Here is a 27,857-nt window from a genome sequence, read left to right as displayed (position 1 = left end):
AAAGTAAAGTCCAGAGAAGCTAGATGCCCTGCTCAGGGTCACAGGGCAGAATGAGGTCCCGGACCTGGATCTCTGATTCAAGTCCGGTGCCCACTCCACGGCGCGAGCCAACACCAGCATGCAGAGCTCCTTCCCTGGTATCAGCTTCCTACTAGGGCTCAGCTTCCCCATCTGTAAAATGGGGTGCTAGAAGTGGCCCTAAGCAAGCCCAGGATCCGAGCCTCCCAAGATCAAGAAATTAGGTGGTGCTTCCAGGAATGGGAGGAGCCAAGCCTTTCTGGACAGCCAACTTCACTTTCCCAAGGGGAAACTGCGGCCAGGGAGGGGCTGCATGGCCACAGAGACCCAGCGACGGAGGGGCGGCGAGAGGGAGGAGACACAGGCATGCCCGCTCTGGCCTCCAATGTCCAGGAGGGGATCCTTCCTGCCAAGTCCTGCTGCCCAACCTGCTTCCACACACTTCTCAGAGAAAAAGCTTTCTACAAAGCCATTTATTTTTCCCAAAATACACCCCCAGTTAACAAAATTCCTCAGAGTCCCACATTTAAATTAGGCATGCCACCTCTTCCGTTCCCTGGGGAAGGAGGAAATGTCAGCGGGAGGACATCGGAAGCGTTCCGGAGGCCGGGGGCTGGCGAGAGACAAGCCAGGAGGTGTCCTCCCGGCTCCAGAATAGCACCATGGCGGGGGCTGAGGGGCTGTGTCCCTGCACCCTCCTGGCCCTGCCCCGTCCCCAGGCTTCCCCTACACTTCTGCTCTCCGGGCTCCGGGGTGCCGTGGCCGCCTGCCCACCTGCTCACACCTTGAAAGACTGGAAACCATCAGATTCTCCGACTGTGGCAAGAGGCTCTGCCCCGTCTCCAGGTTTCTGCCCGCACCCCTGCTCTGGGGAGGGATTAGGGATGGCCTGGGCGTGAGGTATCCAGGAGGCTGCGGGCACATTGGAGGGGTACTGTAGGGAGCCGGGCAGGAGCCCCTCACAAGGCGCAGGCCGTGGCAGGCGGTTGTCTGTCTCCTCGCAGTTCCCCAGTTGCAGGACAAGCTCCTTAACGGAGGGCCCTGTCTTCTCACAGCGGGTCCCAGGTACCTAAGGCAGTGCTGGCACCCCATGGGTGCTCGATGCACGCGACTGGAGTGGATGAGCAAAAGGACAGGAGGGAAAAGCGGAGGGCTACAGGCTGACCCCCAGGGGGCCCACGCAGACCCCCAGAGACCCCGTGTGACCAGCACATGCTTCCCACGGGGAGGCAGCCCCAGGGCACAGCCCAGGGCACCACGGGGGAGACTGGGCAAAGGGAGGTCCCTATACGTCCCAGCACAGGTGTCGGTGTGTCCCTGCATGCCCGGGGAAGGGCCCTGGCTTCACTTAGTGACGGGGGAAAGGCCAAGGCGGGGGCCAGAGGAGGGGAGGCGGGAGGGGAGATGCCTGTGGCCTCAGGAGATGCTGAAGCTGCAGTGTCCCTGTCTGGGAGATGGGCTTATGGTGGGGGGAGTGGAAGAAAAGGCTGAGAAATGAAAACTAGTGTATCAGAGCCACTGGAGAAAGAAGGCCAGGGGTGACTGCGTGTCCTGTCTTTGGAGAAAGAAGGCAGAGGATCCATCTGAATATTGTGTCCTGCGGAGAAAAAAGAGGCAGCCAGATGGTCCATGCAGCATATCCACTGGAGAAATAAGGCGGTGGGGTGGTGTCTGTATTATGTCCATAAGAAACAAGACAGCAGGATGGTTTATGTATCGTGTCACTGGAGAAATAAGGCAGCAAGACTCGGGAATCACGTCCATCGGAGAAAGAAGGCTGGGGGGTGGTCTCTCTGTCCTTTGGAGAATGGGCAGACCTGCCCGAGTGGGAGCCATCTGTTGGGGGCAGGGCTCACACTGAGGCCCCGGTGCAGCCAGAGGTGGGAGCCCCCAGGCCGGAGCAGCAGCTCCCTGGTCTTCGTGGTCAGGCTATTTCTTGTCCATCATCTGCATTTTGTGATGGAAAGAAAAAGTGGGGGAAAAGGCATTAAATGCAGGAGTTGTACTCTTGGGCGTGCTCCAGAAGCCCAGGCGCATGCTCACGCACTTCTGGGTGGGGAGTGTGTGGGGGGCTGGCCGCCTAGTGTAACTAGCAGCCCCTGGGCTAAGCACTGCCCTGGAGGAGCAGACAGACACCAACACAGGAGCTGGGCATCAGACAGACCATGAGGCCCCTGAGGGAGGCTGCCTAATCCCCACCAGCCTCTCTCTCCAGCCCCATGGCTCCCCCGCCCCACACCCCTCCCCCAACCACTTTCCCTGGCACACTTGTCCCCTCCTACCTCCCCCTCCATCTTCCCTGGCCTGGCTCCCTCCCCTCCACTAGCAAAAAATCCTTTCCAGCTCCCCTTCCCATGCTGAGTTCCTCTGGCTCTTGTCTCCACATGGGGGGCACCAGTGGACTGGCCCCACTCCACTCCCTGACCTGGGGGAGAGTTTCGAAGGAGGACCAGGGCATGTGTGACCCCGCCGCTCCCTCTCCCATTCTTTGGGGTCTGTCTGTCCCAGAGGAAGTAGTCCTCCCTTCTGTACACACGCAGTGTGACCAGAGACTGGAGGGCCAGGCTGCCCCACTGGGAACAGGACTGGGAAGCCCGCTGCACCCCGCACCCATGCCATTCTCCCAAAGCTCTCTTCTAGAACCAAGCTGACATTTTCGTCTCCATCTGCTCAATCCTTCCATGCCTCATTTGGTTCAGAACAACAAGGAGGCAGATAACTTATCTCTATCCCTCCATATCCCAACATAGGCCTCTTATTGCCATGGAACATTCTACAGCATTTGAAAGGACTTGCTTTACAGAGCACCTCTGCATTTGTCACCCTGCCTAATCCTCACCACCATCTTGTAAGGGAGGTGTGCATTCCACAGATGAGGAAGCTTCCTGGAAGGTCCAAGGCAGAGACTAGACCCAACGTATCCCTCCCGACGCCGGGGCCGCTTTCTTCTGCACAATGCTGCCTTCCCAAAGCCCTCTTACTGCCTTTCGTGAAAGTCTGAGTCTATGACCCTCTCGTATCACATATTTTGTGCAGGCTTCTGAGGGCCCCATTGTCCCCCCCGCCACCCCTGCCTCTGGAAGCTTCCTGAAGATAGGGCCTACGTCCTTCCCTTCTCCCCTAAATGTAGGGACGAGCATCCAGGAATTCAGTGAACGTTTCTTTCCTGACAGGGACACCCAGGCAACCTGAAAAAGTTTCCATAAACTTTAGCAACCAACTTTGATTTTCTAGGTGGAAGCCACTGATATCGAGCAGCAAGTCTGCATCGAGGAGTGTTTTGTTCCAAATACACACACACACACACACACACACACATTTCCCCAGAAACACGCACACACAGATGTCGCTGTTGGTTACTTTCAGTAAGGAAGAATCTCAAACTTACTTCCAACCAACCACTTCCTAACGTAACCGCTGATGTTACAGAACATGAATAACGATGATTGTTAACATTTACTAACTGCCTACTACATGTCAGGAACGTGGCTGCCCAGCCAAAAGCCATATTCTCTGGGCTCGCTGGAGTTAGGCGTCATGTGACTAGGTCCAGACCAATGGACGGAAACTGGAGTAACAGGAGCTATTTCTAGTCAAGCCCTAGAAAAAAAACGTTCCTCCCTGTCCTCCTTCCCCCTTGCTTCTGGAGAAGGCATGGGAGCTGTAGCTGCCTGGATGGAAGCTCTGAGAGGAAGAGGGCAGAAACCAATAAATGGAACCTAGCTCCAGGACATCAGTGGCCCTAAGATCACCTATGCTTAGACTGTTACAGGAGAGAGAAATAAATCCCTGTCCTTGTGAAGCCTCTGTCACATCTGCATCCGCTTAGAGCAGCTGGGACCTTGGTTACTCCACCCCCTGCCATGCCGACAGGGGAGAGTCAAGGCTGCGCTCCTGGGGAGGGAGCCTCAGGTCACCTGTGAGCAGGTGATGATCAGCCCACCACCAACGACCCTCCCCAGTTTCCTACACACACAGGTGCCAACACACAGAGACACAATCTCGAGCAGCACGTGTCTTTACCTTCTTTGTTTTCAGAGTGTTTCAGAGGCCGCAGGGCTGCAAAAAAAGGAAGGAGCACACAGTGAGGGGGACCCGTGGAAAGTGGTGGGGTCAGGAGTCAGGCAGAGGGACAGAAGCCGAGGAAGAAGTGAGGTCTACATGGACTGGGAGAAGTTGGGAGGATGAGGGCAACCTCCCAGCCCCAGGGAAGGGGCCCTAGGCTGCTGTCTCAAGGCCCAGCTCCACTCTGTATCCTGTCACCCCTCTCTCTGGGCCTCAGTTTTCCACATCTGTACAATGGGAACGGCTACCCTGCCCTCCAGTGAGCCAGAGATGTGGAAGTACACCGAGCCTGCTCCGCAAATAAGAGTGAAGTAAGAAGCTACAGGAGGCTGCAGCCCTTCCCAGGTGGGCCTGGGGTCATGCAGAACGGAGACTGAACAAATCTCTAGGCCGCCCTCCTCTCCCTACCCCCTCCCTCTGTCAACTACATCTGCCTCCGAGCAAGAAAAATGAGGCCTGATCCCAGGGCTGTCTCCACACCGAAGGCAGAGAGTTAATTGGCATCATTTACAGCAGTCCCCAGGTGTCAGTCTCCTGCTCTTCCTCCACGGGGGTGGGGAGGGGACCGATGTCAACTGGCACCATCCCAAATGGCTCAGCGGGAACCTGGCTCTCCCAGCCCAGGAGCCCCAGAAGGGAGGGCAGCGAGGCCTCCAGTGGCCACAAAACACCAGTGCCGTGGCACCCACCCCAAGCTAGGCTCCAGGTTGATGTCTCCAAAGCACCATGCCCTTTGCAAACCACCTGTGTGTCCAGTCACTCGAAAGAGCCTCTGGTGCCAGCAAGACAGGGCCAGCATAGCATTTTACAGAGGGACACTGAAGCCCAGAGCAGCAAAGCACTTTGACCAAAGTCACACAGCCTCTAACCAGAACGGGACTATCTTAAATTGTTTACCTATTAACAAGACTCCAAGCTATCAAGCATGGACCAGGCACCAGGGATGGTACTAGACCCTTTAAATACATGATCTTATTTAATTAAACCCACACAACCTATGAAGGAAGACAGTTATTAGGAGGAAACCAAGACTCAAAGATGACGAAACTGAGGCTCAGAGAAGCAAAGTGACTTGCTCCAGGCCACTCAGCCCACGAGCGGCAGCTGGAACTTAAACCCAGGCTGCCCTGTCCCCTGAGCCCTTCCTCTTCCCCTAGGAAGCCACCAGACTCCACAGTTCGGGGTCACTCAGAGTGGAGCTGGACCTGGTAGAAAGGTCAGGTAGGCGGGAAAGACGAAGCAACACCTGAGAGGGAGTCAGGGGAGATCCACATCCAGGCCTAACACTGAGCAAGGACTGGCCTCATCCAGGCAGGGGGCCACGGCCCACAGAACACACTGCATCCAAACCCCAAGCAAATCTGGCTCCCACGGATCCTAGAGTCCTCTCCCCGTCCCTGCATCCTTCCCTCAGCCAATAAGGCCAGCTCTAAGATCAGGCTTACCGGTCTTGGATCCCTCTCCATCCCCATCCTGGTCCTCAGCACCTGGAAGACAAGGACTCAGTAAACAAGACTTTCTCAGCCCACGGTCATTCCTGCACTTCTCCACCTGGGAGTGCAGGAGGCAGGTAAGCAGGCTGAGTAGGCCTGGCCTGTGCTCTGGATGTTGGACACAGGGTGGGAGCCTGAGACCAGCACAGAGCAGAGCCCACCCCTCCCCCAGCCAAGCACCATCTCCTCACCCCTCCACCCAGCCACACCCACCGACCCCATCGCTCCCCCATCCACCCACCTACCAAGCCCCCCTACCACCAGCCTCCAACATGAGCACCACCCACCTACCCATGCACCTGTCCTTCTACCAGCCCGCCCTCCCGCCTGCAGCACAGACCACCACCCGCCTGTCTGTCCCTTCTCCTCCACACATGCACCCTCCTTCCCGACGCCCCGCCAGCTCCCACCTCCGACCATCTACTTCCATGTTCACCCAGGGAAGCCTCTGTGTACCCACCTACCACCCACCGGCATCACCCCCCGACTCACCAATGTGTGCTCACCACCCACCACTCCCCCGAGTTGACACACTTCCCAACCAAGCTCAGACCGCCCATCTACCAAGGTCAACTCACCACCTGCCAATCACCGAAGTCAACTCACACTGATCCCAACCCAGCTAATGGCAGCTCCTTCCGACTCTGCCCACTGGGAGGCAGACACACCCTCACACAGGGACCCGCACACCCATGCGGCATTCACGCGTGTGCACTAAATTTCCACGCTCTCCACCCACGCTGCTACACGCAGACACCCTCGGGTGACTTCCACCCTCACCATCACACTGCAGCCCCACACGTCCACCACTCACTTGCGGTCCCACTCCTATGCACACTCAGCCTGCCATATTCCCACCCTCCGAGGCAGGCTCACACCTGTTCACACATACAAGACACATTCAGCCTCAAGGCCACACACACACAATCAGGCCCCATGTGCACACTCACGCTGATGCCACAGACACACCAACATACCCAAAGACACGTGTGTGTGTGCACACCCTCTCTCCCTCACCTGCATTCTCCTCCTCACAGCTCTGCTTGATCTTTCTCCAGCACACGAAGGCCAGGGCCACCAGCAGTGCGACAAGACAGACAGACAGGCCCACGGTCACCCACAGGGCCTCAGGGGGGAAGGTCATGGGCTGCCCTGGGAGGGGGAAGTGGGGAGAATGGGAAGAGACGTTCATGCATGGCCCCCGTGGCCCTGAGGACTGCACACCCTTGGCCAAGAGGTGTGAATAGGGAGCTCCCACCCTCACTGGGCTCCAACGCTATGAAGAGAGCTCACTGAAGTTCCCACGCCACTCCCCCACACCCCAAGACACATCCAAACCCCGACACAGCCATGGCTGGTGTGGACGTGCCTCAACTTGGCAGGGGTGAAGAGTCTGCAGTTGATGATGCTCTAGAACCTTCTATGGCTCCCCACTGACATTTGAATAATGCTTAGTCCTCTCAAGGACTTCTATTATGTGGCTGTTCCTTCCCCTCCCCCAACCTTTCTTTCCGTGTCCACCTCAGGAACCTCTGCTCCAGCCAAGCTGGTGAACTAACCATTCTCGGCAGAGACAACTGGCTCCTTCAAGCCCCCATGCCATTGCTGTCAGGTTCCCCTACTTAAAAAATGCCCCCAAATGCTCACCTAGTTTAAGGTTCACCTCCTCAGGAGGCCCTCCCTGACTCGTCCAGCCCTGCCCGGTGACATCTCCCGTCCTAGAGATCGGGAGTCAGCAAATTATGGTCTGCGAGCCAGATCTGGCCTGTGGTCTGTTTTCGTACAGCCTGTAGGCTAATAATAGTTTTTATATTTGTAAAGGGTTGCAAAAAAGGAAACAGGAGGAGCAGAAGGGGAAGGAAAAGTGGCAGCAGCAACCAAGATCGTATGTGGCCCACAAAGCCTAAAATATTTACTCTCCAGCCCTTTACAGAAAATGTTTGGGGAGCCCCGCATGTAGATGGGGGTGGGAGCTGAGGGTGCCGTGGTGAGGGTTCTGGGTTTACCCCAGAAGGGGAGACTTGCCAGGGGAATGTTTCCGTGAAGCGCGGCAGGCCCGTCTGTTAGCTATTTCGCGGCAGAGGGACGGGCTCAAGGCGCCCGCACCTGGGTCAGGGCCAGCCGCTGTCCTGAGCACGCCAGCCAGCAGCCCAGGCCCTGGGCCCATGCCAGGTCCCGGGCAGAAAGCTCGGGGACCTCGGATCGAACAAAAGACAGCACTGCTTTCCTCTGCTCTCTGCGGACCACGAGGGCCCAGGGCAGCAGCGGCAGCCGGGGGGCTAGCTGCTTCTGCAGAAGGCTACGTCAGGGCAGACAGCAGTGCCGGGAGAACCTTCGGCCGCAGAGGCCCCGGTAGGGACGCGGGCATTTGCAGCAGATGTTCCCTTGGCCGGCATGGCTGGCAGAGCTGCCGCTCAGGACGTTGCAAGCAAAGGGACTCGTCACCCAGGGGAGCGGGAGAGGACAGCAGCTGACACGAGGGGCCAAGAAGGCCAGTCCAGGAAGCCCTGAAAGAAAAACCCCTGGGGATCCCGGGTGGGGATCCTGCAGCAAAGGAGGGAGCAGAGCCACAGAAATACTCAGGAGGAGGGAGGATCTGCTTCTGTGTTCACCCCCTAACCGCTGTCCGTGCCTGGAACACGGGCCAGACTTGCCCTGGAGTAAAGAGCGGGGCTCAGGCCGGGGTGTTGAAGCTCCATTACCAGCACGTGCTCCATAAAGCCCCCTCCATGCACAGCACACTGGACGTCACGAACCTCCAGCAGGTGTGGGAGAGACCAGGCTGGAGGACTGACATTCTGAATCCCGGAATGTTTTAGCAGGCACAAAGCTGCCTGAAGTGAAATACAGGCCAAGGGCTCCAAAGTAGGCCAGACCTGCTCTTACGAAAACAGGAGGCTGGGTGGTGGGGAGGAGAGAAAATTAGGCTGAGAGGCTAAAGGTTAGATTCTGGTCCTGGTTCATCTGCTCACCGCCCTGGGTGAGTGTAGAGGGGCCACGCACCTTCTAAATGTAAATGCAAACTATTGCATTTACCGTTTATCCGATTTTCAAAGAGGTGCCTGGCCCCCAGAATGGAGCCACTGTGCTAGTCTGCAGACTTGGGAAAGTTCTCTCTTCTCTCTGGGCTTTGGTCTCCTCATCTCTGAAACAAAAGCACTTTAAATGTTAGCTCCTAAAGTTTAAACTTAAAGTGTTTTTCTCTTAGATGGTGTAAGCGTTCTCCCTACCATTCCATTTACACCCATAAGCCCTTTCTGCACAGCATGGCAAATACCCAGTTCGGCCCCAGGTGCAAATGATCACAAAGTCCACCGGTCCTTCAAGGCTCTCTCAACTCCGGCCTGTCCCCGGAGACTTCTCCTGACTGCTCCTGCAGCCCACTTCCCTTCTCAGAAAGCTTCCCTTTCTCTGCCGATCTCACTCTACCTGGTACTTCTTATTCTCTCTGGAGAATAAGGTGGATGGAAGTCATGGGAAGGGAAGACAGGACAACCCGACAGACAGACCCTCTGTCCTGACACCAGAGGATGTGGGGAGGCCCCTGGGAAAGCTCAGTTGCCCAGGGGGAGGAACTGAGGAGAAAACCTGATGTCCCAACACAGATGGAGACTGCCTCCCTTGGCCTGAGTGTGGGCCTGCGCCCTCTTCACACCTCCAGGCACAAGGAGCACCCACTGAGACGGACAATGCAGGAAGGGAAGGTGTTTGGGCTGGGATCCCAAACCAGACCCCAACCAGATTGAGGGAATTGCCAAACGGACGGCATCAATCTGGCGTTTGACCACAAGGGGGCAGCAGAGATTCCCCCAACTGCTGCCTGGGTTGAGCGCTCCCCTCTAGAAGAGCTGACACCGCCCGGGAGAGGGTCGGGACCGACCACCTGGACATCCCCAGCTGTCTCTCAGGGCCTCAGATCAGATGGTGGCATGGACACAGCAACACCTTCCCATCACCTGGAGGACTTCCGGTAGGAAAGCCCTCGCTCACCATGCCGTGTGCTCTAGAACTCCCACCCCCACCCCCAGATTCCCGCAGCTACTCCCGCCTCTGTGTAAGAAGCACAAGGACCACCTAAGGTGCTCTTAGGAGGGCCAATATTGCAAATGACTCATATCAGCTCCTTAAAGCAAGTCCCTCAAGGACTTCTTGGTAGAGAGTTTGAAACACCTGAAATGTCAGGCTTCTGACCACCCAAACCTACCTAAATTCCAACTCAGGGTCTAGAAAAAAGGCAGCGGCTCACCTGCCGCCTGCCTACCTGTGATGGTGACGGAGCCATGAGCGTCCTGCCGCAGCACAGGGTTGCGCACCAGGCAGCTGTAGGTGCCATTGGCACCCAGCACCACCCTCAGGACGCTGCGCACGTCGAACAGGCCCTGCTCGTTGGCCATCTGCGACGTGGTCACGTTGCCCGTCAAGGGGGCGCCCTGCCCGTCCTGCCAGAACACCTCGGCCTCCGGATAGCCCCGGTAGCTGGAGCACGTGATGGTCACCGTGTCCCCAGGCCGCAGGTCCTTGTTGGGCTCCAAGGTCATGCTGGGCTTCGAGTAGGGAGCTGGAGTGGGGCAGAGGGCAGAGGGCAGAGGTCGAGGTAAGGCAAGGACGGGACGGGGGGAGTCGCAGTGGAGGAAAGGGCACCTGGAGGGACAGGGCTCAGCAGTGGGGCTTGAGTTACGGGGTCAGTGGTGGCGCAGTGGGTAAGGGGCTGCGGGAGGTGAGGGAGGAGGCGAGGGGAGGGCGCCCCGTCCCGGCGCTCACCGGCCACCTGCAGGCTGACCGCGGCGCTGCCGAAGTCGCGGATGCTCACGAAGCAGGTGAAGCTGCCCTCATCAGCCACGCGCACGCGCTGCAGCCGCAGGGACGCGTTGCCCTGCGCCAGCAGGTCCGGGAAGAGCGCCGTGCGGTTGGCGTAGGCGCTGCCCTGGTCCCGGCCCTCGGCGAAGCTGTGCACCAGCTGTTTGGTGTCCGTCAGCTGCCAGATGAGGTTGAGCTGCGCCAGGCTGAAGCCGGGTTCGGGCGAGAAGGAGCAGCGCAGGGTGGCGTCGGTGCCCACCAGGGCCACCACGGGGTCCTCGGGGACCTGGACCTCCACGGCACCTGGGGGCGAGGTTGGATAGGCGGTGAAGAGGGGTGGGGACACTCTGGGCTACCAGCCCACAGCCTCCCAGATTTCCTTCTTTGTTCCTGTTCCATCTTCCCACTTTCTCTCCAGACCCCAAAGCAGACTGAGTCTCCGGATTCCCAGATGTGGAGTCATCCTAATCCTATGACAAGAATCACAGGAGGTTGACCTTGGCCTGACAATGCCTGTTCCGGGAGGGTGGGCGGGGGGGGGGGGGGTACGGGCAGGCCGGGGACAGCATCCAGCCGTAGCAACGCCCCCCCCCTCCCCTATGATGGATCCATTTCCCTCTCCTATCCTTACTCTCTTTCCAGAGGTTTCCGGAGCCCTGGAGTCAGGAGCCCCGGAGAGCGAAGAAGGTCTGTGATTACTGTCCTCATCCTCTACCAGCAAGGTAAGGTTCCCCGCCTCCTCACCCTGTTTATCCTTCCTGTTTTCATTACTAGGAATTTCACCTGCGAGACTGAAGGTATGGAGCTAGATTCAAATCCCGCAGCCCCTGCCGATAGGACAAAAACCTCCCTCCCTCGCGGGGACATTTAAGCAAAAAACAAACAAACAAACAAACCTGTGGGGCTTCTATGGGGCGTGATGGTGACGGAGCCATGAGCGTCCTGCCGCAGCACAGGGTTGCGCACCAGGCAGCTGTAGGTGCCATTGGTGCCCAGCACCACCCTCAGGACGCTGCGCACGTCGAACAGGCCCTGCTCGTTGGCCATCTGCGACGTGGTCACGTTGCCCGTCAAGGGGGCGCCCTGCCCGTCCTGCCAGAACACCTCGGCCTCCGGATAGCCCCGGTAGCTGGAGCACGTGATGGTCACCGTGTCCCCAGGCCGCAGGTCCTTGTTGGGCTCCAAGGTCATGCTGGGCTTTGAGTAAGGAGCTGGAGTGGGGCAGAGGGCAGAGGTCGAGGTAAGGCAAGGACGGGACGGGGGGAGTCGCAGTGGAGGAAAGGGCACCTGGAGGGACAGGGCTCAGCAGTGGGGCTTGAGTTACGGGGTCAGTGGTGGCGCAGTGGGTAAGGGGCTGCGGGAGGTGAGGGAGGAGGCGAGGGGAGGGCGCCCCGTCCCGGCGCTCACCGGCCACCTGCAGGCTGACCGCGGCGCTGCCGAAGTCGCGGATGCTCACGAAGCAGGTGAAGCTGCCCTCATCAGCCACGCGCACGCGCTGCAGCCGCAGGGACGCGTTGCCCTGTGCCAGCAGGTCCGGGAAGAGTGCCGTGCGGTTGGCGTAGGCGCTGCCCTGGTCCTGGCCCTCGGCGAAGCTGTGCACCAGCTGTTTGGTGTCTGTCAGCTGCCAGATGAGGTTGAGCTGCGCCAGGCTGAAGCCGGGTTCGGGCGAGAAGGAGCAGCGCAGGGTGGCGTCGGTGCCCACCAGGGCCACCACGGGGTCCTCGGGGACCTGGACCTCCACGGCACCTGGGGGCGGTGGGGTGCGGCAGTGAGGAGGGGTGGGGCCACTGGGAGCCTCCCTAGTCTTCCTCCCCTTCCGGGTTAATTCCAAGCCCGTCCACCCCTCCTTTAAAGCCTGAGACCCAAAGTAAAGTTTATTACCTGTGATCCTCATCCAGTCAACAAGACTATAGTAAGCACCTACTATTTGTTGAGCATAAGAGTTAGGAATGCAACAGAGAAGAAGACCAAGGTCACACCCTTACAGAGCTTACCTTTTAATGGGAGCGAGGGACAAACTAAGACACAAATTCGCATTAGCGTGGGATTAGGGGTATGAAAGATATAAATAAGCCAAAGGATTAGAGGTGGTAGCTTTTCAAAAATTTGACAGGTATTTTACACCTGTCTGTGCTAGTTGTATTTTCACATAAGTATATGTTATCTTTTTTTTTTTTTTTAAGATTTTATTTATTTATTTGACAGAGAGAGACACAGCGAAAGAAGGAACACAAGCAGGGGGAGTGGGAGAGGGAGAAGCAGGCTTCCCATGAGCAGGGAGCCCGATGTGGGGCTCGATCCCAGCAGTCTGGGATCATGACCTGAGCCGAAGGCAGACGCTTAACGACTGAGCCACCCAGGCGCCCCAAGTATATGTTATCTTTATTAATCAGAAAGGGGAGTCTAAAAAGGTATATACCAAATGTTAATAGTGGTTTTCTCTGAATGAGAAAGGATCACGAGTGCTTTTTCTTTTTTCTTTTCCTAAATGAACATGATTCGCGTTTATACCCAAAAAAAAGAATGCTCACACCTTTCAGTGGGGTGGTGAGGCACATTCTCATTAAAAGGATATTAAGTTGAGATTTAAACGGAATGAAAAAGAGCCTGACATACAAAAAAGCTAGTGTAAGAGTGTTCCAGGCAGAGGGAACAGCAGGTGGGAAGGCCCTGAGGCAAGATTCAGTTCCCTAAGTGAAAATATCAGGTAGCTGTCCAATGTGGCCGGAAAGTCTGGATGGGAGGGCTTTGTAAGACCAGTAAAGAATTTAGGTTTGCTACATACAATGGGAAGTCACTGAAGGTTGGGTGGGGGGGTGTGACCCCGCATAATCTGGCTAACAATGCTTACAACTCACTCTGGCTTCTCTGTGGAGAACGGATTAAGGACTATTTCAGTGGTCTTTGTAAGAAGTGACGTTGGCTTAGCTCCAGAGGGTGGCGGTGGTATTGGAGAGCATGGGACAGATTCAAGGTTTGTTGATAAGGGAGAACCAACAGGACCTGCTGATGAATGGGAGGTGAGGGGAACACAGGAGCAGGAATCCCAGAAGCCTAGCGTCAACTCATCCCCAGAGGCAAGGCGAGGGCGTAGCCAGAGAAAAGCCCCCTGGGGCAGAGTCCCCTGTTCGTCCCCTGCCCTTTATCCTGTGGATTGGCAAGCCTCCTCACCCAGTCACCTCTACCTCCATTCCAGCTCTTCTTTTAGAGCCCTGGGAAGTTAGGCAGGGGTCCCCAAGCGCTTCCTTTGGGGAGGCACGCTCTCTGGCACTGCCATTCTTGGGTAAGTGTGTGCTTTGGGCACCAGCAAAGCAGGCACACTCAGTGTAAAAATCAAACAGTCTTGACACAAAGCTGACTGGATATAGCAGCCATCAAAAGTTTCTTGCATTTAGAAAAATAACATTTTTATTGCGAATGACACACAGGGAGAAGGTATCATGATCTTTGCAGTGTGTAGAGGTCTCTAAAGGTCTTATGCTGGCCCTGGATCTCTCACTGCAACAGCAGATGCCCCAGGCCAGCTCTCCAACTGGTGCCCCTCGTAGGGGGCATTTAGGAATGAAACCAGACAAAAGCCCTTTCTCTAGAGAAATCAGAGCTGCAGTGACTAGAGAGTTGCTTCCTCTTTATGACCAGCAGGTGGCACCAGACACTCAGCTTTGTCTTCCCCTATGGCAGAAGAAGGCAGTCTCTCCCTTTGCCAGGGACTGATAAGAATTTAAAATATGAGGATATTATCATTAAAAATAATGCCATTATTGAATGCTGACTCTGTGCCAAGAGCTGTGTGGGAAGAGTTACATCATGTATCCAACATGGTTATCGAGGAGCTACTATGTGGCTGGCATCAGTCCTGGCACTGGGGACAGACACTGCTCTTTGAGCAGAGTGGACAAGAAGCAGGTAAACATACAACATGTCAAGCAGAGGGAAAGGTTGGGAAGAAGCATGATGAAGTAAGGTCGACGGTATGGAGAGGTGGTGTGCTAGGTTATACAAGGTAGCCAAGAAAACTTTGCTGAGGGGGTGACGTAGGAGCAAAGACCTGAGCGAAATAAAGGATCAAGTCATGCTAATGTGTGGGCATGGAAAGTTCCAGGCAGAGGGAACAGTACGTGCAAAGGCCCTCAGGAGGGAGCACGCACACTGTACGTTTAAGAAACACATTATCACATTAAGTGCTCACATGACCAGTTTACAGAGGAGGAAACGGGCTAAGAAATGCAGAGTAAGTTGCCTATGGAATCCCAGTGGAAATGGGTGGACAGGTGACAGGGGACAGTGGGAGGAGGTTGGCCAAAACCCTCCCCATCCCTGCGAGACAGACAGGCTTGGCAGGAGCCCTGGTGGGAATGGGCGCCCCCCCTCCAGTCCCCACACTGCTCCCCTCACCTGTGATGCAGAACCACAGCGCTGCCAGGGCTGTGGCCAAACGCACACGCACGCCCAGCATCTTCCCGAGAGGCAGCTGACAGCTGGGCTCTCCGTGGTGGAAGGCTGCCCCTGCGTGTGAGGAAGAGGAGTTGAGGACTTTGTCTCCAAGGGTCTTCCCCAGGCCCGCCCTCACCTACTGCCCCCCTCCCCCGCCCCAGCTCGGGGAAGGCTGCAATTGCCCAGTGGCAGGTCCTCCCTCCCACGCCCTACAAGGCTCCCCACTGAGGGTTTTTTTTTGAGACATGCTAGCTGGCAGGAGGGAACTGAGTCACTGGGGAGGACAGACCAGGGCACACGGGGCAGGGGGGGCAGCTGGGACCCACCCTTTCAGAATTAAGATGTTGTTACAAAATACAAGGAAGATGAGGCAAGTTGGCAAGTAGAGCAAGGCTGGCCAGCCCAGGGCGAGAATGTGCGCAGGTCAGTTTGGCTCAGTTTGACTCCAGACAACAGCTGGTGGGGAGAGTAAGGGCTGAGGCTGGAGCCAGGCGTGGAGATAGGCTGAAAGGTCTGAAGTTTATCCTGAAGGCAACTGGGAGCCGCTGAAGGTTCTGGAACAGGGGAAAGGATATGGTCAGAGCTGTGCTCCATAAAGATGACTGAGAGCATTTGCAGGATAAAGAAGAGATAAAGCAGGTCTGGGTGAGAACAACAGCACTGGAGGACATGGGGAGAGAGGAAGGGGGCAGTCAGGGTGGCCATGGTTTTGCGCCCAGTGAGCAGGTGGGGCAGTAACTGAGACAGAACATGGAGGCGGTCGGTGTAGGGCGTGGGAAGTTAGCAGTGTTTGTGCAGAAACTTCCAGGGGAGAGTTCTTGGAGGCAGCTGGTGTCAGAGTATGGGGCCCGAGAGAGAGGACACTTGCTAATGGGACACTTTTTAGCGAGTGACTGAGACCAATCAGAAATGGAAGAGGCCCGGCCTGGGGTGAACCCCAGAGGCTGGAATCAGGACTGAGTGAGAGGTAAGTCTGTGGCCACAGGTGAGACCTCCCTGGGCCCAGCCCTGCCCCCGATCCTGGCTGCCCCCCACAGTGTCTGACTTGGGTGGGCTGCAGCCACCTTCACCCTGTCCCACAGCTGCTGCCTCACTGTTCACACCATATCCCGATGAAGCCACGTAACCAGTGTGGACTTAGGCTATCCAACACTGTTCAACAAGAACACAGTTGATTTCACATTCTCACAACCACCCAGGGAGACAGCCCGATCGACTTGGTCTATTTTGCAAGAGAAAAAAATAAAGCCCCTAGAAGTGACGCGCCTTTGTTAATGTGATGTAATCTGCCAGTTAGCAAGCTGGGGAGGGTTTGGGTTCCCAACCTCCTGCCACAGCTTTCTGCCCCCCCCCCCCCCCCCAAGGAGCAGACCTCACCCACAGCCAGCCAGCACCATCATTTTGGTCACAGGCACCCGGCCTCAAGCCTTCCAGTCCCAGCCAAGCACCTCCCCGCCCCCAGCAGCTGGGCTGAGGGAGTCCCTCAGCCAAACCGGGTGCATCCTGCCCCCCCCACCCCAGCTGTCCACAGTGGGGAAGCCCTGAACAGCCACTTCCTCCCCAGACACTTCCGGCCCAAGCCTGGCAGCTTCAAAGCCTCGCCGCCTGCTGACTCAGCAGCCTTCCCGCTCCATTCATAAAGGCACCCTTGGCGAGCACCACATCCTGCCTACAAGGGCAACCCCTTGGCCGCAGGAAAAGCTAGCAGGCTGCAGCCTCCGCGCTGTCCCCCACCCCCACCCCAACGAAGCACCAGGACCTAAGGATTAAGAAACTTCCCGATTCTAAGACTCCTTTCCTCTCTTTCACCCCCAGAAGAAAACCAAGGCCTATCTGTTCTTCCCAGGCCACCTCCCTCACCCTCCCCACTGCTGCTTATGCCTGCCACTCCCACCCTGACCCTCCTGTGACCTTCCTGAGAGGCCCTGCTATCTCCACTCTGCCCCCACAAACCCCACTCTGTACGACGTCTGCTCTCGGCGCCTAAGATAGGAATCTGTTCACATCCTCACCCATGCTCAAGAACCTTTCGTGGCTCCCCATTTAGTACAGAAGTAAAGCCACTTTCCTCTGGCTGGCACTCAAGACTTTTCTTACGAGGTCTCCATATATCAAGCTTTTACTCACCAGGGTCTTTTGGGAATGACTGCCACCTCCATGAATGTGGGGGAGGTCAGGGAGCACCTCCCTCCTGATCAGACCTACCAGGGCTCCACAAGGGCCAAGTTGTCCTTCACTCTAGAGGGAAAATGGGAGGATTTCCAGGGGTGGGCGTTGGGCTTACCCCTGTGGTTACCTTCCTAGACTCTGAACCCAGCAAAGTTCCACTGTCATGGCTTACCCTAGGGAAAAACCTGACAGCCTAGAACCAAGAAGACCTGAGAATTCCACCGCACCAAGAGGTTCCTACCCCAACAGCTGGTCCCCCAGCGACTGAGAGAGGGATGGAGAAACAACTCTCGGAGACAAGGTGCTGCTCAGGGAATGCGAGCATGGCCTGGGAACAGAAAGCCCAGCACTGCTCTTTAGGACAGATGGGCTGCCCTTGAGACACACAGATCTCATGCTGCGTTGGCACCACCTTGCCCACCTTCTCTACAAAGGGGAATTCTCATCCCATGGTGGGACCTGCCCTGGAGTCAGCATGTACCACGCCTCCTAGTGAGTCACCAGCCAGCCCTCCCTCCTCCTCTTCCTTCATCCCAGTCTCAGCCAAATGTGGGAACTCCAAAGAGTCCTGCCAAGAAAGAACACGCAGTGCTTTGGCTTTCCCCCGGGAAGCAGGACTGAGGGGCCCAGGCCACGCTTGGCCTGAAGGTGCAGCAAGTTCATTCAACCCCAGCAGAGGTGCAGTCACAGGGAAGCTCCCAAGAGAGGACCCAAGATGTGCCTCCATTAAGCCCAAACCAATAAACAAAGGCTGAGACTGGGCTCTTGGTAGAGAGCTCTTGGCTCAAGAGGAATTCCTTGCCCCCACCATAACCACCCCATATCTCTTAACCCCCTGCCTCCTCCTAATCCCTGCAGGGTCCACTTGGACAGTGCTTCCCACTAAGAGGGCAAGAAGGGTCAAACCACATAACTAGTGTCGACTCTGCCAACCAGTATAGCACAGAGACGGAGCTTCTGCAAACAGCAGTTAAGCACCTGGACCAAGGTGTGCCTGAAACAAGTGCACACCTAGACTGTCCAGATACTTGAGTCAATCCTTTTTTTTTTTTTTTTCTTCAAGCTAGTTTGAGCTAAGTTTCTATTATCTGCAACTGAAAGACTCCTTGAATATACATTTGTTTGTGTATTCAGTAGTGCATTTAACTATCCACTGAGTACCTGGTAGGCAGGCACTGGGGACAGAGATGACTAAGCTATGTGTCTGTCCTCAAGGAGCCTGCATTCCAGTCGAGGAGTGCCTGTGATTCACTGCACTTCAATTCAGTACATTATTTAAGATACAGTGAGGGCTACTTGCAGGTACCTCAGAGACATAAAAACCCTAAAGGTGAGTCCAGAAAAATGATGAGCAGCATCCCAGGTAGACAGGCTGGGCGGGGTGGCTTCTCGCCATCCCCAAGACACCTGTCCTCCTGGCACTGCCTGAGTGCCTCTCAACCAGATCCCTTGATCTTAGGGTTCGGGTCCCAGCTCTGACACTGCTGTGCAATTTTTAACAGGTGACTTCTCCTCTCTAAACTCCATATGCCCATGTATAAAAGAAATGCTTGGCTGGATCCTAGCGGAACAATATTAGTATGTTAAATCTTCATGTACTATATCCTTGAGGTCGAGCCAGTTAGCTGCCATGCAGGTCACGCTAAAATGTACAAAATGACTGTGGCAGAAACCGCTCATTTCCCCCTCATATCTACTCTCCTCTTCTGTAGAATTTTTGGTTGGGCACATGGCCACTCAGCTGAGGACTACAGATCCCAGCCTGCCTTGCGGGGGGAAAGGTGTGTCCGGGTGACCATCTTCTGGCTAATAGGATGTGAGAGGAACTGATGTGTACAACGTCTGGGTCAGACCCTTAAAGAGAGAGAGCACACCCTCTCTTGTCTCCTCCCCTTTCCCACTAGCTGGAACACAGCTGTGGTGACCATCTGAGACCATGCTGCCAAAGGCAACACTCTGGGGACTTCAGAACAGCAAGACCCAAGGCCCTCGGACGGGCTGCAGTATCAGCCCTGGACGGACCCGGCCTGTCACATGGGTGAGAATAAGCATCTACTCTAGCGTCACTGTTATTTTGGGTCTTTCTGACAGCATCTGAAGTAACTAATTTAGGGAGCCATCCCTCCCCTCCTTTCCCTCCTTCTCTCTCCCGCTCTTCCCACCCCATGAAAATTGCCACTGCTCAGAGAGCGAAAGGAAACCACATCTAAAATAGGTGTTTCAAAATACAAACTGGACGCTATCTCCTCTGAGTCACTTGGTGATGCCGGGGCCGGGCTCAGTGTAGGTGTGACCTGGCTTGGGGATTGTTTTGTTTGTATGGGAGGGAGGGGCTGAGAAAGTCATGGATGTCCTGAAGGCCTGAACAAGTGGGCACTTGGGGGCACACATCATACGATGGGGAGACCTGGAAATGAAGCACGTGTAGGAGGAAGAACAATTCCTACTGGGCTTGAGCTACAGAGCATCCATGCCAAATGCCACATGGACTCCTGGACACACGGAGCTGGAGCTCAGAACAGGACGGGGAGCTACCCATGCATTGGGAGTGATGGGAGCCAAAGTTGGGATCATTGAGGGAGATTGTGGAATGAGGAGAGGTCCCCCAGCAAATTCTGGAGAATCTGCAGAGGTTAATGGTCAAGTCTCAGAATAGGGAACCTCTCTCGGGCCACCCTCACAACCCGTTTGCTCCCTCCAGTGATGGATACCCACAGCCTCCCGAAGAAGTCCGCTGGCTTTGGGGTGGCCATCACTGGGGAAAGCTCTGCCTTATCCTAAGCCCAAATCTGTCTCCCGTACCGCCCGTCAGTCCTCCTTCGACCTTGTACTACAAGTCTGCCCCCTCCCTGCACGTTTTAGATCTTCTCCCTTGACGAGGCCACCCTGGGCGGCCATGCCACTTTGTTCACCAAAATAACCCAAAATAATAGACTATCAAATCTGTGGCGGAAGACTGGGAGCCATTCACTCGCATTGCTGTGGATTGTCACCTCTGCCATCCTCTTCTGATGGACCTGGGGAAGGGCTGGAATTTTATGGGATAGTTCATTTGCGTCACTGTTATATTTCATCCACTTAAGCCAACTCCGTCACCCCAACTGCCACAATCTTTTCTTTTAAATTGTGGCAAAACACATGGAGTGTGAGGTTTACCCTTTCAACCATTTGGAATGTGCGGTTCAGTGGCGTGAGGTACAGACAGTGTTGTGTGACCGTGCTGTGATCTTCTTGTAGTACTGTTGTGACACTTCCTGGCACCTAGAAGGTGCTCGATAATTTTGTGGTCGGTGAAAAAAAGAAAAATGAATGTCACCCAGAAAGGTTGCTCTCTCCTCGCTGCTTTGTTTCTTGTGTCATCAAAGTCCTCAGGAAGAGGACAGGAATAAGAAGACCCCACAGCCCTTGGTTCTGCCCCTGGATCAATGCCCATCCACTGTTCAGGGCTCTGGGATTAGGAATCTCCCTCTTCGTGCTGCCATTCAACTGCCCATCACAGGTCTTATCCCTGCTTCTGGCGGAGCACCAGTCAAATGGGGAAGAACCAGGAAAAAAAAAGGCTCCTCTGAAGAAAATGGACTCCTCTTCAAGTGCTCCATTAATAACTGGTTCCAGGATTTTGTCAGGGATTAAGGACACGATCACCAATCTGTTGTTCTCATAATCTGCCTTCTTCCCCGTAAAACCAGTTATTTGCTCATCTCAAGTCTACCAGCATTCATTTATCCACTCACACAACAAACATGATGAAGTATTATGGGCATGGAGGGTCAAGCAGTTCCCTGGCGGAGTGGGCCCCCACAGCATACTCTGAGAAGAGAGGGCCTCTGGGGAGTGGCTGTCGGGAGATGGGGCACGGGAGGTGGTCAGGGGTTGCTTAAGGATGGATTCTATACACAGTGGGAGCCCGTGGAGGGCTACGACCCCCACCCCCGCCATCTACCCTAGTTGTCCTGAAATACCCCTGACAGCTTCTCAGATATCTTATCTCCAAGTTCACCCCACACCAGGACGATCCCAGGGGCCAGAAGACAAATCCACTGAAAGCAGATTATCACCTCCCTACTTGGCCTGAACTTTCCTTCTTAACAGCCTCTGCAACTTCTTTCTTTGACAAGGAAGACAACAGATGCTGAGCAGACCTTCTCTGCCTTCAGCAGTCAGTCCTGATACTCTTAGCAACTTTCCTCCACGTCCTTCATTCTAGAGTGCCTCTCTTGTTCTACACTGATTCCTTCTGATGACAGGGCTCCCTGGTCCTGCAGGGAACCCAGTCCATGTGATGCTGGTGGGGCTGACCGCCAGCCTCGGGCCTCAGCAGGTGACCGGACCTGACTCATGAGAGAACCCTCGGGGATTGGCTCCATAATGGGCCTATGAGCCAAACCACACCCAGTCAGACTTCCCAGGGCTGTTCTGCTGGCGTGAGCGGAAAAGACTCTTTCTGTAAAGGTCCGGATAGTAAATATTTTAGACTTTGCAGGCCATCTGATATCTGTCACAACTACTCAACCCTACCATTGTAGCAGGGAGACAGTCATAGACAATGTATAAATGAATGAGCAGAGCCGTGTTCCAACCACAACTTTATTTATGGACACTCAGATTTGAATTGCATGTAATTTTCATGAATCGCATGATTTTTTTTTTCAACCATGACAGGCGTAAAAACCATTCTTAGCTGTGGGCTATACAAAAACAAGCGGCAGAAGGTTTGGCCCATGGGCTGTAGTTTGTAGGAACGGGTTTATGGACACACTAGCTCCAGTCTCTGAGACACCCAGCTAGCAGCAAAAATGGGAACCAGTAGGGACCTGGTATGTTAATGACGACGCCTCTATGTAATGGAATAGCATACAGCTTTTTAAAAGAACGTGCACTAATGTGGATATAAGTCCATGCCATATGTCACGTAAGGAAAGTATACTGTCAACTGTATGACCTCATTTCTGTATTAACAGATGGCCCCATGGCCCCAGCTCTGGTCCCCCACCTCTCTCTCCATCTCAGCATCATGTAGTCCAGTGCACAGCCTTCCTCCTCCAGCACTGAACCTCTCGGGGTTGGCTCCTAGGCCGAAGCCTCAAGTCTCTCTACTATTTTTTCCCAGATGATTTCATCCACTCCCATGGCTTTAAATATCGTTTATATGCTGGCAACTCCTAGATTTTCTTCCCCAAGCCCACACCTCTCATCTGAGCTCCAACTGTCCCCTAAAGATCTCTTTGCCAGTGACTCATAGGCATCTCCCTCTTAACATGGCCCTCTTCAAACTCTTGATCTCCCCTCAAACCTGTTCCTCCCCCGCTTTTCCCGCTTGGGAAAGGCACTGCTCTCTACCCTCCACTCAAGCCAGAAACCCGAGTTTCTCTCGCCTCTACAATGCATCACCCCAAGAACAACCATTCCTGACCCCAAAATATATCTTCGGGCTCGGCAAACTATAGCCCGAGCCCCAAATCCAGCCTGCTGCCTGCTTTTGTTCAGCGCACCAGTTAAGAAAGGGTTTACTTTTTTAAAACGGTTGGAAATCAAAAGAAGAATATTTCATGAGACACAGGAATTGCATGAAATTCAAATCTCAGTGTCTGTAAATAAAGTTTCGTTGGAACGTAGCCACATTTCCTTTACGTATTTTCTGCGACTGCTTCTGCAGACGATGGCAAAACCGAGCCCTTACAATCGGCGCAAAGCCTGAAATATTTACTTTCTGGCCCTTTGCAGAAAAAGTTTGCCGACGCCTGGTAGAGCTTCACCCTCTGTTTCTCTCCACCTGTGCTGCTCTCTCCGTGCTGCCAAGTCCTCATCATCTTGCCTGGCTGACCACAAAAGCTTCTTCACTGGTCTCTCTACTTTCCCTCTCGTCAACCCACCCGGTTCTATACCCCAGCCTTGACTCTACACAGCAACCAGAATAACTGCTATAAAAACATAAACTGCATCAGGCCATCACTTCCAATTTTTAATCAGCTCCTCCGTGGCCCAAAGAGCCCTACCTGCTCTGGCCTTGCCCACCTCCCCGGCCTCACTTCCTCCTATTTGCCCATCCCCACAGGGACCTCTTCTAGGTCCTACAACAGGGGATCCTCTTCTCATGGGTTTTTGCAAACACAGTTCCTTCTTCCTGGATGACATGTGGAACACCTCTTTATCCTGAGAGTCACCTTGGCAGAAAAGCCAGGCAGAGATCAGCCACTCCCGGGGAGTCCCTGTTACTCATTACACAGTTTTCTTTTCCTCTGTCATACTGGAACCTCCCCAAGAAGGAACAGCGTCTGCTCTACTGGCTATTGTACGCTTGAGCCCAGTGTGGGCCCGGCACGTGGTGAGTGCTCGGTGCAGTGTGGAATGAATGAAGGGGACCGTGTGTTTAGAGAGGGACATGAATGTTTGTATATGGGAAAGGGGTCTGGAAGTGTGATAGTGAACCCAACCCCAGGATGTGGGAATGAGGGCAAGCATCTACTCCTACTTCTTAGTTGATACACTTCTGTGACTTTGACAATGAGCATGTAATTCCTTTACAATTAACAAAAAGGAAAACAGCAACTTGGGAGACTTTTATAGATTTCAGACCAGGCTCCATCACTCACTTGCTAGGTTCCCTAGGGCAAACCTCCCTGGGTCTTTGTCTCCTCAGCTCTCAAAGGAAGGTCCCACAACCATCCTGTGCTGGTGTCATCACAAGAGGCTTCAGGGAAGAAGTGAGCCCTGGTGTTTAAGGAGATGACTTTGGTGTAGGAGATACAGTTTCAAATCCAGACTCTGCTACTTCCTAGTTATGAGACTTTGGGAAAACATCTTCTCTGACCCTCAGTTTGCTCATTTATAAAATAGGGACTATAAATTACGCTCCTAGGATAATTATAGGACAGCTGGGAATAGCCCCCCCCACCCCCCTTGACCTTCCCTTTTCCTGATAATCTGAGTCCGTTTGGGCCTTTGTGTTCTTAAATGGAATCATTAAGCCACCTCACCTGCCCCAGGGTACAGCTTAGGTTCAGAAGCAGGTAGCCCTGGGTTCAAATTCGGACTCAACAGTTTTGCTAGACACATGACCAAGTATGAATGACTTAACCTCTTTGAGACTTGATTCCCCACCTCTAAAACGAACTAACAACCCCTACCCCATAAGCGTTGCCATGAGAATAAGACCATATACAGAAAGGACTTGGGAAAGCACTTAGCACCCACAAACAGCGGTAACAATTATTCCTGCAGTTATTATTGCCGTAGTCATGGGGACAAGGCCTCCTGGGCGCCCCTGCACTGAGTGTCCCCCCCCCCCCCCCAGCTAAGAGCTTCTCTGTCGGGCTATACATCTAGGCCCCCCACCCCCAGCACACATTCCAGTATCTCCCCGGGGAAGCCCCGGTTCCTGGGAGCCCACGTTGACTTTAGGGTGACTTGGGAGCCCTGCTTCTCAGAGGTACTATCTTTTCCTACTCCAGGGCTCCCAAGAAAAAAATGCTTCTCATTCCCCACTCCTAGCAGGTTTCCCTGTGACATACTCTCCGCATGCCTCAAGAAGGCCAAAGACCCAAAGGAATTAGGGGTGTGGAGGAGGCATCCATTCTCTGGACCACAAAGAGAATGAGAGGGAGAGTGGGGGCAACAGGCTGGGAGCGCGGCTCAGACCTGGAGGGTCAAGGAGGGACTCCGGAGGCACCCGTGTGCTGAAGACCAGGGCTCTGGAAAAGCAAGCACTCCCACGGATGGCTTGGACTGGGATACCTAGGTCAGGCCTGCCCTCTCCCCAGCTCTCCAGATGAGTTCTCCCTTTTGCTGTGGGGCCCGTCTTGCCAGACTCCAGAACGAGGGGTGAAGCCCATGCCTGCCTCCAGAGTGGCAGAAAGACAGACAGCATCCCAGCTCCAGCACGTGCCTCTGCATGTGTCTTTGGGCACATGACTTCCCCTTTCTGGGCTCTGGCTTCCCCCTCTATACCATGGAGCTAATGACACTCCACTTCGGAGGACTGATATGATTAAATGTCTATGAAGCATCCGGCACAACCCCACCCCCAAAACCTGGAAACTCAATGTTCCTAGCTGGAACCTCATACTGCAGGGGTGGCAAAACTGGGGTGTGGAAGCCAGGGGGTGCAGAAAAACACACGGGGCCCTGTCCCAGATGTTTGATGCATCTGAGACCAAAGGAAATTTCTCACGGATCACATCAACCAGTTCCCACCCTCCTACTTCCCGCAGGCTCAGGCTATGCCTTCCCCTTCTGCTAGTGGACCTCCCTGGCACTCCTGCCCTGGGGTGCGGAAAGAGGACAGCAATGAGAAGTGGCCACCCACTCAGAGGATAAGCTCATGGGCAGTGACATCATCCTGCCTGCCCTTCTTCCTCCTCCCCATGACCCCATGACTCAAGTCCACAGCCTCAGGCCCCATGTGGTCATAATCTGGGAGGCTGTTTGGATTTGGATCATTTTTCTTCACACTCAAACCCCACACATCCAACCAAGAACCAGCCAGCAGCAGGCCAAAGACTTGTTCTACAACACTTTCTAGGAGTGTCCTTAGGTGCTATGGAATCCCAACTCACAGCTCTATGGTCATCATGACAATCTGACCCCAAGCTGTATTGCTTAGCTCATGGTCAAGGCCAAATCCTGCTCCAAAAAATGAAGGTTTATGGTTCCAGACAAGACACGACTACAGATTAAGGATGGAGGAATTCCCCCAGGAAGGCTCAGAAGTCAACCTCACCAGAGTTAAGGACACAGCCTCCTCAGAAGGGACGACGCTTCTATAAATGGCCTTTCCACAAATGTTCAAGCACCCAACCTGGCTGTCAAGGCATCTGAGCATCTCAGACAGTCAGCCGATCTGCTTCCATTGGGTGACTGGTCAGAGCTGCAGAGGGCCAGGGACAGTAAGGAAAAAGAGGTCCACAAATCCCAGCACCCCTTCCCGCCCTCAGGCTTGCATTAACACCCGCTTCTCACCGCTTCTCACCTCTAACAAGCCGGATGGTCTGATTTCTTGCAGCAGGGGAGTCTGGAGTAAATTGGAAAGCTCACTGAAGGCAAGCAGGAGAAACCACCAGTGATGTCATTGAAGAGAGGAAAGAACTCCAAACAGCAGTCAAGGGATCAATAAAAGCATGGCTGAAGCCACTTAGTGCAAAGCTCACTCCCACAAGAGTCCCCTCGCCCTACAGCCCCTTATTGCAAAATCTGACACACAGCACTGACTCGAAGTCAAAATTTGACAAAAATTGACAAAAAATTTCACTGATGTCAGGAGTATCCTGACGTCAGACTATGATGTACATAATATGGGAGAGAAAGATTTCCATGCTCGATAGTTAAAATCAGTGTTAGTGCTAAAGCTCAGGAACTCTAGATATCAGGGCAATGTACTCACCCCAAATACTCCCATTCCCAAATGAGCTGGAAATATGAGCCATCACTCACACCCTGCAGCCCCAGAGCCCTCCACCCCTCCCCACCACTCAGATGGGCCCCACCCATCAGACAAGTTTCAGCTTCAATTTCAAGTTTAGACTTCAATTTCCCTCAGTCTCCAAAAGCGTCCCACCTACGTGCAGGCCCCCAAACTGCAAGGAAGGCTGCAGAGCATCAGATTTCCTAGGGATTTCTGGGAGGCCAGAGGGAATGAGAGGAGGCTGCACTAAATGAAGAACTCTCTTAAAGACAGAACAGCTTCATTACTTTCTAATACAGAAGCCAACTGCTAAAGACATGCATGTAAGAAAAGGACCCAGGCCTTAATTTAATAATGAAACTGACTCATTTACAATTATCCACATCCAAGTTGAAGGCAAATAGTTTTTCTCAATTAGGTCAAACAAACACTTCCCCTATTCCCCCAATCGTTTCTACGTTACTCTTTGCCTAACGTTTTCCCTCAGTGATAGACCCATCCATATCTGAGTCATCTGTCACGCATTTCTCATTAGGGCAGGTCTGGCTTAGAAATAAATCCCCTTTTCTGGCAGTTTGGGGCCTTTGGCCACCAAACCTGCCAACTCCCTCGCTAAACAGCATTCTGAGGGCCTCGGGGCACTGAGATTCAACTCCCTCCCCTATAGGGTGTCCCCACCCTGGGTCCCCACCTTCGGGACACCGAGTTCCCCACCTCCTCTCCGTCCTACCTCCCCCACCATCTCTTGGAGACTTCCCCGAGCTCAAATTACCCCATCCTGCTCTCTCGTGTTCGCCTCCCACCCCCAACACCTATTCACCCCTTCACCCAGGTCAGCCGTCCCTACCTGTTCTTTTCAGAATCTGTCCCCCTCCCGCCCACTGCTGCCCGCGTAAGTCCTCTCTACTCCGTCCTTCAGGGCCAAGAAGAGTGGGCCCCCTTCCCCAACCGTCCCGGGCAGCTCTCCCTCCGCGGAGCTGGGACTCAGGGTGTTTTCCTCTGCAGGGCCCTCTGGAGGGCCTGGGAGACCCTGCTTCCCTGCTAACCCCGGCTGGCTTCGTTGAGCTTTCCAGAATCATCAACACAGTGACAGATCTGCCCCCATGCCCCTGCACGCCCCGGGCCCGGGTAATCACAAGCACCCACCAGCCTCCTCCAGGACCCGCCGGGGGAGAGCAGGTCCCACTGTGCCCCAGCCCCCTCGGCGGCAAGCTTGGGGCGGGGTTGGATTGTGGCGGCCCCCGCTGCCTGGGGCCCGGAGCCGGGCTGCGCCGCGGACCCGGGGAGGGTCCTGGGAGGGAGGGCACAGCACGCGGTCCGGCGGCCCCGCACCGCTCGGCCGCGGACAAAGGCCGCCCCCACCCGCGCGGGCCCACGCCACGCAAGCACTCACCGCGCCGCGGCCGGCTCTGGGGACGCGGGGACGCGGGGACGCGGCGGAGCGCTGCCGAGTCGCCGCCGCCGCGAGGCCGGGCCCGAGT

At 54.8% G+C, this 27,857-nt stretch overlaps 1 protein-coding gene across 3 annotated transcripts; it reads right to left on the bottom strand.

The window, feature by feature from the left end:
• Positions 1 to 491: 491 nt before the first annotated feature.
• Positions 492 to 27,857, bottom strand: CD276 (CD276 molecule). Of its 3 annotated transcripts, XM_032417713.1 has the most exons (12): positions 27,770 to 27,844; positions 25,945 to 26,008; positions 15,134 to 15,361; positions 14,769 to 14,879; positions 11,781 to 12,119; positions 11,270 to 11,584; positions 10,338 to 10,676; positions 9,838 to 10,134; positions 6,594 to 6,728; positions 5,529 to 5,570; positions 4,042 to 4,077; positions 492 to 1,965 (listed from the first exon to the last, which is right to left on the bottom strand). In XM_032417713.1, exons 4-12 carry the CDS (start codon positions 14,827 to 14,829, stop codon positions 1,943 to 1,945), a joined length of 1,587 nt encoding a protein of 528 aa, XP_032273604.1. In that variant the 5' UTR covers positions 14,830 to 14,879; positions 15,134 to 15,361; positions 25,945 to 26,008; positions 27,770 to 27,844; the 3' UTR covers positions 492 to 1,942. The 3 variants fall into 3 exon arrangements, with proteins under 3 accessions (XP_032273604.1, XP_032273603.1, XP_032273605.1); XM_032417712.1 differs by lacking the exon at positions 25,945 to 26,008 and having other exon boundaries at positions 27,770 to 27,857; XM_032417714.1 differs by lacking the exons at positions 15,134 to 15,361; positions 25,945 to 26,008 and having other exon boundaries at positions 27,770 to 27,841.

The sequence above is a fragment of the Phoca vitulina genome, unplaced genomic scaffold (assembly GCF_004348235.1).
Source record: "Phoca vitulina isolate PV1807 unplaced genomic scaffold, GSC_HSeal_1.0 scaffold20, whole genome shotgun sequence".
Lineage (NCBI taxonomy): Eukaryota > Metazoa > Chordata > Mammalia > Carnivora > Phocidae > Phoca > Phoca vitulina.
The sequence above is the reverse complement of the archived record's forward strand: the minus strand, read 5'-3'. Positions and strand labels throughout refer to the sequence as shown.

What these genes read in the sequence shown, in the direction of transcription:
- CD276 (XM_032417712.1), bottom strand. Translation starts at nt 14,829, where the DNA reads ATGCTGGGCGTGCGTGTGCGTTTGGCCACAGCCCTGGCAGCGCTGTGG. An exon ending in GCCCCATAGAAGCCCCACAG is followed by an intron (nt 10,677 to 11,269) that starts GTTTGTTTGTTT and finishes CCTCGCCCCCAG; the next exon opens with GTGCCGTGGAGGTCCAGGTC. An exon ending in TGGAGAGGGATCCAAGACCG is followed by an intron (nt 4,078 to 5,528) that starts GTAAGCCTGATC and finishes CTTTTTTTGCAG; the next exon opens with CCCTGCGGCCTCTGAAACAC.